Genomic DNA, 18,589 nt, shown 5'->3' with positions numbered 1-18,589 from the left:
GGGAGGGGAAAAAAAAAAGTCCTCCTGTTGAGTAATAGAAATTAGGAGTCTAGCATTTATATGCTGGCATATAGGAATACCCCATTTTCTTTTTAGAAAAGGGTGATCAGACTTTCCTGATAAATTCTTCCCTGTGAGGTGGTTGAATTCAAAATCAGAATATCTGATGGTCATCTGAGATTACCACAGTGCGTGTAATAGAAATGTCCCTGTTTTACAAATCCAGAAAGTTGAAAGGTGAATGTGATAATTAGGGATATACCACCTGCTCCCTACCTGAGTGCCTAACATTCCAAATAGAAAACTTAATACAGCTATATATTATTAGAAAGTGTTTGTTTTACTACTGCACCAAGTGAAGAATGCTCTGATTTATTTTTTTTTTAGTACACTGTGTACATTCATCTGGAGTATTTACATTTTATGGCAGAGAGAGACAAGTCAGATGTATGTTTCATATACATAGTCAAAGCACAGGCTTATAAATTACTTCCTGGAGAATATGATGCATCTGCTTCATTTCTTGATCTTAGCTGTTTTCCAGGATTTTGAGGGCAGCATTCAGGAGACTGATCAATTCATTGCAGTGTAGCGCCTGGATTTCAAAATGACTGAATCAGGTTGCTGTTCAGAAGTGATTTTCTTTAAACCGTTAGCATGGTACCTTCAGAAGTTGTTTAATTAAAGGATTTCCTTCAGATTTTTATTAATGAATTTCAACTCAGCACCTTTACACATGGTGTGGTACTTTTCTGAGTGTAATTATCAAAGAATAGGTGTTTCCAACAGGAAGTACCATGCTTATTCAGTTCTGATAACCTAGAATCATAATTAACTGAATAGATCAAAAATAGCTTAGAACTGCCGTCTTCTCATGCTGTACTTGACTAATCTGTGCAGAGTTAATTCATGTTAATAGCTGCCATTTAAAACGCTGGAATTCTTGGAGCGAGGAGGAAAGGGCATACAGCCACCACAGTATTATTGCACATAGCAACTGCTGGCCTGTTGTTTTTTTCCTGCTTCCATTGTCTTTCTCATGTTTTTCCTCACTCACCTAAAATGAGCTGCACACATCTTGAAAGGAAAGGTTTCCTACAAGTTCAATTTCTTCCCTCTGGAGTTGCCAAAAGTAGGATTGTCAATATATGAACAGATTCATCAGAGAAGTTATTTTGTGGCAAGATAAATGTTTCCGTTGGCAAAAGTTCATCTTATCGAGTTTTGACCCTGCACCCCTGTGCTACAGTGGTAATCCTACGGTCAGTATTTCTAAGGCTGAAGCCAAAAGCTGCATAGAGTATCGCAGTATTCCCATGTAGTGTTGTGCATAATGGAGAACGGGTATTGCTGGTGTGAATCTCTGGATATTTTAACGGATTTGGATAACTAGACTGTTTTAATTTGTTTTCAGCTGAAGCCTGGCTTTCATATTGTCAGCTTGGGTGGGCATTTATTTTTTAAAATGAAAAATAAATGGTTTAAATTGGATAAGCCATTTCCAAGGCCTCAAGCAGGCAGACGATAACAGTTGGATGTTTTCCCTTCTGTTTTTTTTTAATGGTTAAAATACTTTGTATAGTCCATATGGTGAAAAGTAAAATCTTATTAAAATCTGAATACTTGGGTTTTTTTAAGGAGAATTTATTCTAACACAGGCAATTGCTGTTTTGTGGCTTTCAAATAATGTAGGAGTAAGATGACTACAAAAAATTAGGACTTTCTTGAATGCTTGAATTTCTCTCTTCTCCTGCTATTTTTTTGTATTAAAAGTAACATACTATACTATGAAGATAGTGATGACATTTTACTAGCTTTAGCACAAAAATCACTTACTCAAAATTTATTGGAAATAATGAAAAAAAGCCACTTTATTTGCCACCCACTTCCCTTAGCAGAAGTATCTTAGCCTATGAGGAAAGAAATTAAGCAAGTCTGCAGTAAAAAGATGTTGGTTTCATTGACTTTGCATTTTGCCTTGTATGCTTGTCATTGATGTCAGCATAACAACTACTGTACTGCTGGCAGAAATACTTTTATTATACCTAGTCCAACAGATCAAAAGGCCCAATGCAGTATCAATGGGAAATACCGTCTACCGTCTCTCATAACTGTTTCACTCTAAAAAGATGTGCCGAGGTGACGCGTATATCATAGTGGACTAAAGCTATTATTTACAAAATTCATTCTATTTATTTTTGTTTCAGTATCTCAGACTTCACAGTGATTTAAAAAAACACAGTATAAGAATATTTTTAAGGTTGTCTGAAATCATTGTCACCTTGTTTCAAAGAGAAATGTAGAAATTAGAAAATCTAGAAAATTAGAAAATTTGAAATACTAGTTCTGTGTCTTGCCCTCAAACTGATCACTGTTAAAACTCAATCAGACAACAGCAGCATGTTTTTCAGATGTTTTTGGTATACTGTGCATTCTTGGACTAGCTGAATTTCACACTGTTCAATCTACTCTAGGAAATAAAGTATCCTGTGAACATTTTTGCTGTCTTCCTTCCTTATTTTTTCTCTCAGAGAAAGTTGATCCTTAGTCCTCTAGTGATCTTTGATGTCTTTTCATCTGCATCATGCCAATCGGCAGAGCTCGGGGACGGACTTTTTATTCAAGTAGGCTTTAGTACCTCTCTGAGGTATGATGAGGCCACTCATGGCCCCATCTCCAGTCCAAGACTTGGCCAGGCCTTTTGTCTAGTAACGCTGAGATTAAGTTCCTCTCGGTTTTAATGTAAATGACAATAACTAGTAGATTTTGGTACACAGGGCAAATCCATTACTCTTTTTCAGTTTAAAAGCTGACATACGGTGTTCAGAGACTTGCCATGTGGGTTACACTTTCCCCTTGTGAAGAATGTTTTCTGCTGCCAGTATTTGTATAATGCACATACTAGCTTGCTGTAAATGAGACTCACAATGAAAACAACCACCTCCACTAGAAAATGGAGAATGCTCTGTCATAAAGTCAGATGCATGACATGACTGTGACTTCTTCATTCAGAATGGTTGAGTTTTCTGAATTTCTACATGGTAGTTCATGAAATTGTCAGGTAGAAGAAACACAAAGTGAGAACAAAAGAAAGGAAGGACAGGTGTAAATAAATAATAATAGTAATAATAAAAAAAAGAATAATGCTGTGGAAATTTTAGAAATTGCATCTCTCCCTTACCCTGAAGTTGCTGAAAGTATTTGGTCCAGGAAGGAGGTTTAGATTTTAAATGTGAGCTGCATGGGAATGAAGCGGGAAGGAAGAGAAGTGCTATGTTGAAATAAAAGTCAGCAGGGTTCCTATATTTGTCTCAGGCCAAAGCTGTTAAGTGAAAATAATCCAGGTTTGCAAAGTCAAAGATCATGTCTAACAAAACAAAACAAAAACACGTCACAGATCTAAGTCTCTCTAAAAGCTGGCAGAACTGCCATATTGTTCTTTACTTAAAAATGGAGATAGTAGAGCATAAATACTAAAAAAGGAAAGGAGAAATGTAATCCGATTATTATAGTTTACTGGTAAAATAATTGCGTTACTTTTGTATTGTTCCATAGGATATAAAAAATAATCACAATTTTAGCATACCAAACATATTTGTTTCCTTCTTTTTAATTTATTTAATTCTTTAAAAAGCTTTAAAATAACTTGTGAACATCACTGATTTATTTTTTTTTTTAGTTACAAAGAGATTTTTAGCAAAGTAATTACCTACAATTCATTGATAACAAAGGCTAGCTCTTCATGACTTTTAAACTAAAACTATTCTAGATCTAGTCTGGCTTTTCCTGTCTTTTACCGACAAAATCATTTTAATCCCTCTGTTATAACTTCCTTTTGACCCTGAAGGCTGAGGCATATTTTTCATTACTCAGTTGCTTCCAGGAACCTTACCTGATTAACATTCACTGCTGGTAAACACTTTTTTAAGTTCCCCTTCTGCCTATGCCATCCCTTTTTGCTTCCCTTCAGCAGCAATTCCCAAAGCGGCCAGTGCAGCACAGCGAAGATGCACTCTGTTATCTTGTGGGTACTCTGACCCAGTATCTGGTTTTAAAGCTTGCCACACTGTTAGGAATGATGTGATGTGGTGTTTGCTTTGGGTTACTCTGAGATCACCCTTAATGCAAGTGAAGCTGAGGTAAAAGCAAATGAGAATATCCAAGTATTAGGGCATCCAAGACAAACAGTATTGTTTCAAAGGTTTATAAGACACAAGTGACAGAAAGGAAATAATGCTTAGTTGCCCCAAGATCAAATAAAAAGCCTTCCTTTTCCATCCTTGTATTCAGCTGATACTTACATAACCATATGGCCAAGGGTTTAGTCCTCATGCAAATTTGACATCCTCAGGTGTAGAGTAAGGTTTTCCCTGGGGGTAAACCACAGACTCTAACTTACATATGTTCACACTCACACCTCCTTGGATTTCCTTGGGGGTCCATTCAGGTTAGGATTATTTTTTTTTAGTTCTTCTCTGCCACCCCCAGGACATCTTAATGCAATCAGGAAGAGGTTAGACCTTTCTCCCTCTCCCCAACTTTATTGGCTCATAGCCCTGCGTTTGAATATACCGATGTCCTTTGGATGTGGTCAGGTGAGATTATCCCTGTCCAGACATTAAGCAGTCAGCTAAGGACTACTCCAGTGCCTGGTAAGCCTTAAACAGACCATGACCCATTCTGAAACATAGTGCCATTTTCTGCTGGGGTGAGCTATATTCACATCTTGAAGTGAAGTCCTTTCTCATTGTGAACATTATTGTCTGAAAAAATGTTCATTTACTGATCACACTTGATACTCTCACAAAACTGGTGTTAATGCCATCAGATACTCTTTGGCAACTCTGAAATACATCTAAGGCCACTTTTATAGCTATGATCTCCCTTGACTAGCTATAAAATGCCCAGAGAGGTTTAGACTAAAACTGTTTCAAAAGTTCAAGGTATTGTTATTTGGTGCCCATCATTACTGAGTTTACATTTTACGTCCCATTTAGTACACCAAATACTACAGGATAAAATGCTAAGAGCTGTCTTGGACAATGACGTCTTACAGCCTCTTCTTCAGAAGAGAATCCAGTAAGAAAAAAAAAAATAAAAAATAGACTTGCTATGTGCAAGATGGAGCAAAGACAATAAAAACTGTGATATTTTTAATTAGCATTTGGAATTCATCTTTCCAGATAAGGTAGAGGCTGCTTTTTGGAAAGGTAGTCAGCGAAACCCTTAATCTTGCCCCCTTAATCTTGCCCCCTTAAGTGTGGTGATAGGAAGTTCACTACATGGCATAGATTCAGATAGGAGCCAAAGCGTATCTGGTGCTCGCTGCTTGATTCCCAGATGAGCAAGATAAATTCTGTGGGACCTGAGAGTGCAAATCACCAACAGACCTGTGGGGCAGCAGTGGTGGACTTCTGCAACGTGCATCCACAATTCTCCAGGATGTTTAGGTGACAGTACCTGCTTACTTGTCTCTCTTAACACCTATGCTACTGCACATGAATTGCTGTGATGGTGCTAACCACTTTATCATTTTATTACACTTTATTACATCATAAATTTTATATCTTCTTAACGATCCTACAAGAAGCTTAATTGTTTATAGGAACATCTTAATTAACTAGAGTTCACTAGGTTAAGCAGAACACAAATTGAAAGTGCTCTAAATGAAACAAACCCTTCCACTCCATTCCATATAGCTTCATAAGGTTAAAATGGGATTTGACTGCAAGAATAAAAAATTCATACTGCTTTCAGATGTTACAAAGTAACGACAATACCGTGGGTAACTTTACCTCAGCTTTCTGTTTTGCATATGTGAAATTCAATGAAAAAAAATATTTTTTTTTTTTTTACCTGCTAGGAAAAATTTCAATTTGAGCTGTAGCATTATGAGGAAACTTGCCCCAGATTAATTTAGCAGACAATAGTGTTACTTTATTATCCCATTTCCATCTGGATTTTAGAAACAGAAAAGATAATACAAGAAATGTATAACATGAGTCTCAAAGACTTCTCTAATTATATTCTAATTGATTACAGTCAATTTTTCTGAAGTATATTTAAGAAGAGCTTTGTGAAACAATCACAGTACATGGACTGGGGTGGGAAAGATTGATGTTTATGAATGGTAGAACTAGCTGTATGAACCAGTCTTCCCAGGGTCTGAACATCTTCAGCTGTCATCTAAAGCTGTCAGCTTTAGGACAGCAGGTTTTCCTGGGAAAAACTGAGGTGCTCTAGCATGTGTGGGAAAACATTTCATAGGCTTGAACCAGAGTTACACTCTAGACTGAAACACCACTGTGGTCTTGGCTTGCCTTTGCGAAGTGCCTCTACAACACAGTACTCCATCCAAACAGAATGATGTTAACAGGTGGGCAATGCCTGTTGCATTTTCATTACAGTCATCAAGGTTGCAAAAAAACCAGAATAGGTTCCCTGGAGAAGTGGTGGAATTTCCCCCACTGTAAATATCACAGACTCAGCTTGACAGGGCCAGAGACAACCTAACCTGAGGCCCTGCTTTCAGTAGAAGGCTGCACCAGACAATCTTCAGGAATCCCTTCCAACTTACACTTTCGGTGAATGTGTGAATCGCAGTTAATGGAATTTGGGGTGCATTTGGATTAAGATGGAAAGCCTCCAAATCCAGGACTCCCCCAATCCAGGACTCCCAAATGTACTTCTGTCTCACTGTATATAGTACGTCAACCAGATGGTATTAGGACCATTAAGATACATATTAACACTCATCTCACCTTTATTAAGGGAGAAAATATTTTTAAGGTGTTAATGGCTGATAGGAAAGAGGCATTTGGCTTTGAAGACAAGAGATAGGAAAGACTCAAGATGAATGACTAGTCAAGGTAATAGAAAGAAATATATTCATTTAGTGGCTTCCATTATAAATTGTAGGTTTCAATGACACCGTCAATCCATGTGTCAAGGAGCAGCGAAAGTGGAGCTGCCCAACAAAGAGGTCTGAGCCAGGAGTCAAGGGCAACTCCAGCACTGGCCACGCCTGCACCATCGTCACAGTTCCTCATGGTCTGATCACAGTAGACAGACAGAACCAGGTGCTGGTAACTGGGGCCGCTGTCAATGTCAGGCATCACAAAGGAATGAGTCAGGTGAAGCGTCCATCCACAGGCTCTAATCAGGAACAGAAGAAGGTGGGGCCAGAGACAGGGCAGAAGACGAGGCTGTAGCATGCATCTGAAGGCCATCTAGAAGACGGGACTGCAGACAGGCACATCTACGATGTATCTTAGGTAGGGAATGAAGGTCCAGGCCTGAGTTGGGGTCCTGGACCCATGGTCTGAGAATGCAGGGTGGAGATCTCCAGAGAGGCTGGTCAGTGCAATGAAGGCCAATTAGTCCGCTCAGGGCCGTGACACCATGGACTGATCAATAGTTGCTTTCTCTAGCAGCAGTGACAAGATGATACTAACACACACAAAAGTAGCTGGGTGTTGGGACGCTCTCAAGATTAATCCACATGTGCTTCTCCATCAGGGTAATCATCAGTGCCAAAGTCCCCCTTCACCTAGGCAAAAATGCACACATTGACGGAGAGGACTGCAAGGTCCAAATCCCACAGAAGAGAAGAGGCTCTGTCTCGTCTTCCCTGCCATGGTCCCCGTAGTCAGGTGTCTTCATTCATGCAGTATGCCCACGCAGGAAGTGTCTAGTAGCCCAGATGTTTTCCTGAGAATTTGGAATGAAGGTGCTTTACAGCTTGTTCCTTTGAACACGTTAGCTATCAACAAGGAGGAGGGAGGAAAAGCTTACCAGCTTATTTATTTATTTAAGGGGTCAATTCTGAATTAAAAACATGCTTATGAGGTACCACTACACAAAGTTAGGTCTAACATTCTTCATTTTACAGGGAAGAAGTTGGTTGTCCTTTTTTTTTTCCCTTTGTAAACATGTTTTCCACTATCGAAGAAAAAGTTTTTTGTGTAGAAAGAAAACATAAAAGAAAACACCTGTTTGGCTTGCAGGAATTGGCCAGGGAGGCTGTTTTCCTGACAGGCCAAAAGCGACCAGCACAGGGCCCCTTTAAAAAAAAAGTCAGGATTTCTTTTTTTTTTCCCTATTTCATGTGAGCATTGGCAGAAACTCTGACAAGCAGTTCTTCATATTTTATTATGTTCTTGTCTGGCAGAATCTCTGTCAGGCAAAAACCTTGTCAGCGGAAAACCTGTCGTAGGATCAGAGGAGACAAAAACAGGTGTCACAGAGGCAGTCAAAACTGAAGGAAAAAAAAGATTAGGCTAAAGAGAGAAAGGCAGACAATTACATTAATGCCATTGCTTTTATCTTATAGATGTGTGTTATTATCTCGGGGTGCTGAGTGCGCAATTGCCTCAAAGAAAAGTAGACAGGAGACAAGGGGAAACTTGATAGTTATTAACTGAAGAGGCAGTGTGTCAAAGCTGGATGGGGTTCAAAGTTTTGCAAAGGGATAAAAAAAATTGCAGACAGCAAGCAATGTCTGTGAACAAACTGTGGTTCTGCTTTCGGCTACATAAACCTAGTAGCAATCTAAATGTTTCAACTTGGAATCAGATCATAGACAGAAAAATTAATGAAAGTTTTTATTCAGACTTTTTTAATAACATTTATTTTGTGTACATGCAACTGAAGTGCTGGGTTGTTTTTTTTTTTAATCTGTTATAAAAATGTTGTTATAGCATGAGGCATGGTGAGGCATGAAGACATTTATCAGTTTAGTTGCTGTGTTGTTTGGGTTTGAAACACCTATTATCAACACACATTTAATTTTAAAATGCTATTAAGAATCCTTTTACTAAGTGTGAACATCTGTACATGCAAGCTGTAAATTAGAAGATCACATATGTGTCCCTGTCAGAGACTAAATGCATTTGGCAAATGGTTTCCATTATTAGCTTTTAAATACGGTAAAAGGCAGAAAGAAAGGTTGGTTTTGCCTATGAATCAGAATATGCTGTACTTACTTTCCTTCCAGGATCTTTTGAAATCCACAGTTTCTTAGTGCACATTTCTATCTGGATTAACTTGTGAAAGGGATGAAGACAAAAGTGAAATGGAGATCACCAAAGGATGCCATGTTGTAGCTGGAACTTATACCTAGACTGATTCAGGATGTTCACCCACCCATGTAAATGTTAATGTCCCGTGCTCTCTTCGCTTGTGCCAGGGTTGAATGGGATAATTTCCTACACCATGAAAATATTTGAGCCATTCAGTGGGCACTGGCAAGTTTTCTTGTCCTTAGTCACCTTCTAAGCATGATATTTTTGGGGAGCAATTTTTTCCACCTACAAAATGCACCACATTACACCGTGTTACAGGTGGAATTAAATCTGCATCCTGAGGGAGGCTAGCTTAGACCACCTCTTATGACTGCAGCAGTTTGCCTGTCCCTCCAGCATTTTAGTTGTTCATAAGCTACCTTCTGTTCTTGAAAGGATTTGTTACTTCTTGTTCTGTGGTTGATGGAAAAGAAGAAAATCTTGAACTCTGAAAACTGTGAAGCTGTTCATGTTCACTACTAAAATCAACAGCAAACTACAGTGCTCCACACTGCCATTAATAATACTGTCTCTGTTCTACCATACTCAACATGCTGTTGCAATGGTGTTATGGAATCTTCTTATGTTGGTATTGCATATTTTAAATCTGTCTGACAATTTCAGTTCCTCTTGCTGCAGAAAGTGGCCCAGTAATTTAGATATAAAAAAAAGTCTGGAGTGCTCTCTGTTATTGTCTGGACACAAGACTCCATAAAATTTCTTTTTTATTTTCCTATTGACCTTTGAAAAAAATCTAGTAATCTGGAAAGATGATGATGTTTGTAAAATTCTGAATTGTCATGTATATGTCTGTATACACCCCAACTGTATCCCTCTTTGGTAATTTAGAGAACTGGCTAGAGACCGTGCAAGAAAATCAAGAGTGGGACTATGGCAGAGCCCAAATTTAAAACTGAACTGAAATGAGACCCATAATGATCTGTACATTGCAATTTACTAGCTCATCTCTATGATGATCTGAGATACACAGCCAGGCAAATCAGCTGACAGAAAGGATTTCACTATACCTTTTCATCCCTCTCTCCTAAATATCTATTTAGGATCAGGAAATTAGGAAGAGGTATGTGTATTTACAACTCCAATTGCATTGAAACTAGGATATCTAAAATTCTTTTACATTCAGTAAAGGCAAAATGTCATGCATTTTTTAGCTGTTCAAAAAACAATACGAGACCTCTAAATTACAAAAATCATCACTGCATTCGTCTATTTCTTTTGCTTAACAAAATGGAATCCACGCAGAAGCATGGCTTTTAGTTTGGTTGACCTTGTCCACTGCACGTTGGGAAGGAATGGGTCTAAGGTCAATGAGTAAATTTGCATATCTGAGCCAATGAACTGGCCACAGTGTAGATGAAATGAAAGATTTTGTCTTTATTTTCTGTATTTTGATAAATTGATCAAGTATTTGAGCCTTATTTCAATGTATCTTTGTACTTAATTTCCTTCGAATTACACAGGATCCCAAAACTCCAGTAAAATATAACTGGTGAAGTAGTTTTCCCCTCCCTGTTTTACTACATTTAAAAAAACCCCAAACAGACAAACCACAAATGGAACATAAAAATTCCTTCATTGATTTGTTACAAATAGGTCCAAAGTGTTTTGCTGTAATTTTGCATAGTAAGAATATTGCAGACTGTAATGTAAAGATTCACATTGTGTCAATTTCAAAGTGATCTTTACAATTTAGATTACACTGAGCAGACTCTCTCTAAAATCTGGGGGATTTTGTTTATGGTTCAAGAAGGTAAAGAGTGGATAAGCCAACATGGGGAGGTTCAGGATTGACATTAGGAAGCATTTCTTTGCTGAGAGGGTGGTCAAACACTGGAACAGGCTCCTTAGGGAGGCAGTTGATGCACCAGGGCTGTCAGTGTTTAAGAGGCATTTTCACAATGCCCTCCATAACATGGTTTAACGTTTGTTTAGCCCTGGAGTGGTCTGGCAGTTGGACTGGATGATCATTGTAGGTCACTTCCAACTGAAATATTCTAAATTATCTGAATAATTATGGTGCATACTGGATACTTCAGTTTTAGGTAAGAAAAACAGTACTGAAAGGTTCCTAATTCCTACACTAATTACCTAATAATTTTTTTGCCCCCCCTCCTTTAATAGTTAACATTTCTGAAACAAGTACTTGAAATTTAGAATTCACCATGGAAATACTACTGGGCTGTGTGTTGTTACAGTAAAACACAGGGTGCTTTTTATACTGTTCCACAAGAAAATAAATTACTCAACGAGTATGTGATTTTAAGATTCATTAGATCTTCTCTTCCTCTGTCATTGAACAGCTTTCCACTCACACTGAGGTAAAGAATGTCAGACTGTCGGGGCAGTGCTAAGAATTGAATTGGTCTGTTTAAAGGTATCCTTCTTAATTTAAGCACCTAGCTGAACCCGTGATAGTCATGTTTTTGGAAACGGTGGTTCAGGTTACGAACAAAAAGTCACAAACATGTTAAGACTTTTCTGGGTGAACTTTTGAGCCCACTGAAAGTGTAAGAAGTATGAGTAATACCTCATGCTGTGCTAGGAAGGGAATTTTAATGTGTCGTTTGTGATGTTCAGTCGCTGATATCTTCTTAATAAGGACACATCTGTTTATGTCATTTTTTAGGTATGATAAAGCTCATTCTTTTATAGAGCATGTTTCATCTTGAAGTCTCCTAAGCACTTATGAAGTCATATACTGCTGCAGATACTGTTGAATGTATTCACCTGTGAAACATGGCATTGTTCATTAGTATATAGAAATTGAACCAATAGTTTAGAACAGAAAATGGTGAGCAATGCTTTATCCACATGAAATCAGATGGGCAGTTCAGGACAGCGGAACACAACTATCTACTCTGATATCTGGCAAGAAGAACAAATTAATACTCTTGTCCTTATAGAGAAAACAACAATGAGACTTAGGTCCTTTTCTTATCTCTTATTTGAAAGAGTATGTTTCTAACAACATAAATGGACTCTTGAATCCACCTAGAACATCAGCATTAGTTCACTAACGATACCGGAGGAGAAATCAGAAGTACTACAGCAAGCAACTTCTCTCTGTCAACTATTTCCTTAGCAATCTGTTTGAAAGAAACAAGATATTTCTTATAAATTACAAATTATAGTGAAAAGTTTCATTCTCCTACCAAGTACAATGGGTTTCAGTAGTCAATGATTTGTAAAAATTTCTGATGCTTACCATACTATTATTTCTCATATGAGTGCAAGTGCATTTCCTTTCTCTTCATGTACAACTTTTTTTTTTTGTCTGTAGCATGAGTTCTGTCTTTAGTTTGAAAATGTTCTTACACACCCATGCAAAAATACATGCTTTGTTGTGTTATAAATTACACATTTCAGTGCATATCCTGACTTGTACTTCAAAAGGATAAAATGCACTGCTTATTTGTTTATTACATAATGTGCAGAATAAGGCCATAAAACAAAATTGGAGATAATTTCAGTGTCACTTGGAATGTTAATCCAACACTGGACTAACTCTTAGTGTGTGTGTGTGTGTGTGTTTTGAGAACTGGATGTCTATAGATAATATTTCTTGAAAAAAAAATGTTGCAGATAACTGAAATAGTACAGGGTATCTTGTAAAAATATGTGTCTGCTGGTCAAACAGTGTGCTTAGTAATTTAAAAGGACCTTTTTTATTTCCTCTTTCACTTCTATGCCATCTCAGCATTTCCAAAGCTACTGTCCTTAGAGTGGTCACATCACATGAAGTGCGTAAATGTCCACAGAGTTTTGTAATCTCATTCTAGCTATTCATGTTATAATGCACCCAATACCCTTTAGATAAAGACGTCTTACAGTCATTCTGACTTGAGCCGAAGTAGAATCATGACCTTAAAATCTTCAGCAAGCCAAGTCTTCTTTAGTTGGAAGAACTTGCTTTTCCTCACTGCAGGCATAGGGTTTACTGTTAAATAAAGAGAAACAAAAATATTAAGATATATTAGAAATACAGTATGATGCAGTGATTAAAAACCACTGAGTATTCAGAAAATATTCAGTCAGGTCTTGACTCTGGTCTGAATTTGTGTAAACTTGGAGAAGCCAGTTAACCTGGTCTCATTCTGTAAGACTGAAAGTGGAAAGCTCAAGGTGATCCCGATCTGCGTAATTATTTTGATCTTGTAGAAGGTGTTAGATCTGTTAACACTAATATTATTCACAGCATTCTTATTGCCAGTGGTAGTAGTAGTATTTTCTAAAAAAAATAATTAATAATTTACTTTATTTTACTCCTTCCAAATGGTTTCTCAGGTACACATGGCCCCCCAGGTACACATATATACATGTCAGCACACATACAGCACAGCCTGCATGGTAACAAAATCAATTTTCTAGGCTTTTCTAGCTGAGTACTTCGATGACACATCTGTTACAATAGTAGCAAAATAACCATGTTACAAAAATATCATACATAAGTGGGAAAAAAAAAAAAAGTAGGAAAGTATTTGACTTGTTTAAGCTTCAGTCAAATCCCATTCATTAGACCTTGTAAATAAATCAGTCCCACAACATGAAGCCTATGTAGCCAAAGTACTTTGGAAGAGCTTTTGGAAGAAAAATCCCACCCTTCACATTCTGCAGTATAAATGTCCTGTGGAGAGACATAGGACTGTAGTCCCTAGGCTTGCCAATTCCTTATCTTTTTTGAATGTTAAATTAATATTTAAAGCTATTTATTCAAAGTTGACTTAACCACTAGAATAGGAAAGATCAGACAAATCAGTTGCAAGAAATGAAGTACGAGGAAACCAGAACTCTTTGACAAAGTATTCCTTGGAGTAAACGTGTTGAATGAAGCCAGCGAGTAAATGATAAGGGCCTTTGCGCTCTGGATATAAGAAAGCAATTTATCAAGAGTACATGAACTCTCCAGTGACCAGAAGCCAAGAAGAAACCAAAGTACAGGAGAAGAAGTCCCTATAAAATTATTCTAAATGCTCAGAAAGTTTTGTTTAAAAAAAACAGTGAGAAGCTGAGGTGCTGCAACATAGTTGATAAAGTGGAAAGAAAATTAAATGTAAACATTGATACTGCATGATGTCATATGCAATTCCATCATATTTAACTTCACAAGGGGATAACAATTACCTTCATCCAGCAAACCTCCCCTCCCCTCTAAATTATTCACGTCACAGTGAATAACATGAAATTCACACAGAAGGGTAAAACAAACTAGTGAGCTCAAGTAGTAGTGAATTCATGATAGAATTTATGGTAAATCAGGGGACTAATTTTTAACATGTTTAAAGGCTGGGGTTTAGGGTGTAGCTGTTTTCTTTTTTTCGCCTAGAGGTTAAGTGTCAAACCTTTAACAGTCCCAATCAATTCTGTATAGCTTCAGTCTTGGTCATCAGTTAATCATAAATTTTCTGTAATTTCTTTTAAACTTATGAGTATTGTAGTTTCTGGGGCTCAGCTCAGCACCCTTCTACTGTAGGACTTAAAGTTAATAGTGACGTTTGGAAACTAGGCCTGTTTCGGACTGCATCTGTGAAAAAGAATTGTTCGGCGGTGACCCTCAGAGGTCTGTTTTGGGACCAGTGCTGTTTATTGTCTTGATCAGTGACATAGACAGTGGGACTGAGTGCATCCTGAGCAAATTTGCAGATGACACCAAGTTGAGTGGTGCAGCTGACAAGCCAGAGGGACCTGGACAAGCTCAAGAAATGGGGCCCTGTGAACAACCTCATAAGGTTCAACAAGGCCAAGTGCAAGGTCCTGCACCTGGGTCAGGGCAACCCCCAGTGTCAATACTCGCTGGGGGATGAAGGGATTGAGAGCAGCCCTGCTGAGAAGGACTTGAGCGTACTGGTGGATGAAAAGCTGGACATGGGCTGGCAGTCTGCTCACAGCCAGAAAGCCAACCATGTCCTGGACTTCATCAAAAGCAGCATGGCCAGCAGGTTGAGGGAGGTGATTCTGCCTCTCTACTCTACTCTGCTGAGATCCCATCTTGAGTACTGTATCCATCTCCAGTGCCCTCAGTACAAGATAGACATGGACCTGTTGGATCAGGTCCAGAGGAGGGCAACAAAAATTGGGGCTGGAGCACCTCTCCTGTGAGGACCAGCTGAGAGACCTAGGGTTGTTCAGCCTGAAGAAGAGAAGGCTCCAGGCAGACCTTATTGTGGACTTTCAGTACTTAAAGGAGGCTTATAAGAAAGATGGGGACAGACTTTTTAGTAGGGCCTGTTGCGATAGGACAAGGGGTAACGGTTTGAAACTAAAAAAGGGAAGATTTAGACTAGATACAAAGAAGAAATTTTTTACAAGGAGGGTGGTGAAACACTGGCACAGGTTGCCCAGAGAGGTGGTAGATGCCCCATCCCTGGCGACATTCAAGGTCAGGCTGGACTGGGCTCTGAGCAACCTGATCTAGTTGAAGGTGTCCCTGCTTACTGCTAGGGGGGGGTGGACTAGATCACCTTTAAGGGTCCCTTCCAACCCCAATGATTCTGTGATACTATGAGTCGCCCAGGTGATGTTTCTCTGGAAAATAAGTGTGTCTGCCAAACTGGATGCGTTTAGATAATTCTTTGGGATTATTTTCTTGTCTTTCCTTTAGCTCTTCTCTTATCCTTTACTCCTTTTCTTTCAGCCTTGGACAAGCTTAGTACTCAGCACCTCTACCACCCAACCCAAGTGGAGATTGTGCAGTCCAATGTTGTGTTTGACATCAGCAGCCTGATGCTGTATGGTACTCAGGCTGTGCCTGTGAGACTGAAGATACTACTTGACCGACTCTTCAGTGTACTGAAGCAAGAGGAGGTGCTACATATTCTACACGGTTTAGGCTGGACACTTCGAGACTATGTTCGAGGCTACATCCTTCAGGTAGGAAATAAAGCAAAGCATGTTTCCAAACTCACTTAACTGAATTTTTATTTTGTACAGACATAGTGACCGTGCACCAAAAGATGTAGAACAATATGAAGTAAATTTAGCGTGGCATGTTGAAGACTAATGATGGCATTGGCAAAATAAAATATTGAATTTTTCCCAAGCTAAAAAAATGCAGGTTCCTTCGTACCATAGTATTTATTTGTCCTTGCTTACGCTTATTGTAGGAAATACCTTAAATGCTGCAAATACTGAGGTTAGCTAGCTACAAGCCTGATTTGGTCATCAAAGGCAACTGGCAAGTTTTCAAGGGCTACTGTTTGAGTTAAGAAACTAAGATCCAAATCAGCAGCTCCTTCATCTTTTCTTTCCTTCTTTAGCAAGGTATCTAATAAGGGGTAGATGAAATGGGGGTTGTGATCATGGTTCTGTTGGGAAGTATCCTTACAGTGTAATGTATAAACAGGAAAATCTTTTTTATAAGGTCATTTTAAGAAGTTAGCTTTAAATAAAGTGTTACATGCAGGTTGGTTAAGATAAGATAAGCAAACCGGACATAAAATAAGTAAATTAAAAAACGGACAGACTTGCTTTATGAGTATGGTCATGAATATGTATGGTTGCTTATCTGAGGAATTTCATCATCTGTTGGGTTCCGAAGTGAATTATTACATTTTATAAGACTATTTCTGATTGAGAATCTAATACTACATGCTTCTGAGTTCTCTTAATTGCTCCTGACTTTATGCGAGCTCTGTGTCATCGAGAAGTCATCCAGTTATTGAAGCGGACACACCTGAAAAACTTTGAAAATTCTAGTTTCCGATTTATTTCTTTACTTTCCTAGGCAACGATAGCATGCTTGGCACTACACAGGAAAATATGGGAATCTTTCCTCCTGCTCTGAGGAATTCTGACTGTATTTTTTAATTCCTTTTCAATTTTCTGACCTTTGTGTGAAAGAAGTAAATTATCCTTACATGATTCTATGGAAACCTTCATATTCTGTGTTCTTAAATATTTTCTTAAATGCTTTGTACACAGATTGTTGCAGAAAAGTGTTCTGAATTGTAGAACAGTCCTAGAGAAAGAGTAATAAAAAGGCTATTACTTTAATAATGAGATCCTGTTATTCTTATTAGGATATATATACAGAATGGAGCTCTTTAGTTGTTTTAGTATTCTCTCAGGCAACTGTTTTGTAAAAGCTAAATGTTACACAAATTCAAATACAGTAGAATTCATGTTTTCCATTACCAGTGTAAAACTTACATGTAAGTATATACCCATGATATTTATACAGTAGATATCTATAGATGTTTGTATAATATATATGGAAGGATATGTATCTATAGATAGTAGATATGATATATAATTTAGATAGGTATCTATAGAGATACATACTATGAAAGCATTATGTGCTTAGTGCATCATTTTAGATTCCTGAATTCTGAATGCTACTGATCAAGAGGACTGAAGAAATATGATTCGCAAAGGAATACACATTAAAAAATGCATCCTTTCTAAGATACAACGTTAGAAAATTGCTGTTTATGCGATTAATAGTTAGGTGTAATATATTGCAAGCATAGCATGTAAGTCAGTGTCACTTACAGACAAGAAGACTGACTGAAATCAGTAGTTTTCTTGTTTTAAAGGCCGTAGAATCAGGCTCATATTGATTCTGGTTTAATTCTGTTGTAATGGTCTTAATATATGCAAGAATGGCTTGTAATATAATTACATAGAGGTTTATACAGAGTGAGGTTGTGACCTATGCTTCTGAGTGGTGTAAAGGCCTATAATACACCATTAGGTCAGAGTTCAGTTTACCTGGCTAAAACTCAATCACAGTGTAGCCTTCAAGGCATGAATTTTACCATTACTACATTCAACAACAGTATATTGAATATTATGTCAGTTAAAGGAGAACAATTATTAGGGGCAGCTGTTACAGTCTTGCCACATATTGACTTGGTTAGTGCTTGGCTGTGGATTGTTTTAGTGGGTGAATGAAACCCTATGATAGGTGTAGTTGAGCCTGCCTGTTAGCTTAGCTCTTTAATTTCAAAGAATCGCAAACCGGTAGAGGTTGGAAGGGAGGTCATTTTGCCCAACCCCACTACCCAAGCAGGGCCACCTAGAGGTGGTTGCCCAGGACCGTGTCCAGACAGCTTTTAAATAGCTCCAAGGATGGAGACTCCACGGCCTCGCTGGGCAAAATCTGCATTTTGTTTCCATTAAAGCTAGGAAGCTCAGTATATAGTAGAAAAGGGAAACTGCTTAGTAAAACATACATGAAGAGAAATCTTAGAAAAATTAATGCAATCTATGATAATAAAAAAAGTCTTCTTTAAAAAGTAACTCTATTGCAGCTATCTGATAAAAAGGAGAAATTTTTTTAGGGAAATTTGAAAGGAAATCTGTTGTAACACTAGCACAGTAAAGTGCGTACAGATGAGAACTACAAGTAATGTCTCCTTCAAGTAAAAGGTATTGTTCCATGAAGCTCGTCATGACAGAATTGGAACTCTTCACTGAATTGTTTGAGGCTTTGAAACTCAGCCTTTACACACAAAAAGCTTCCAATGAAATGGCATGAACCTCCTATAGCAGAACCAAAAAATACCAAG

General features: G+C 38.0%; 1 protein-coding gene across 1 annotated transcript in view; it reads left to right on the top strand.

Moving 5' to 3' along the window:
• BNC2 (basonuclin 2) overlaps positions 1 to 18,589 on the top strand; it is a 234,307-nt gene that overhangs the window by 121,080 nt on the left and 94,638 nt on the right. The window contains exon 3 of the mRNA XM_009891513.1: positions 15,715 to 15,950. Coding sequence (XP_009889815.1) covers positions 15,715 to 15,950 — 236 coding nt within the window. The remainder of the gene's footprint in view (positions 1 to 15,714; positions 15,951 to 18,589) is intronic.

Source organism: Charadrius vociferus, unplaced genomic scaffold, assembly GCF_000708025.1.
Source record: "Charadrius vociferus isolate BGI_N301 unplaced genomic scaffold, ASM70802v2 scaffold198, whole genome shotgun sequence".
Classification (NCBI taxonomy): domain Eukaryota; kingdom Metazoa; phylum Chordata; class Aves; order Charadriiformes; family Charadriidae; genus Charadrius; species Charadrius vociferus.
This window is presented reverse-complemented; position numbering and strand designations above follow the sequence as displayed.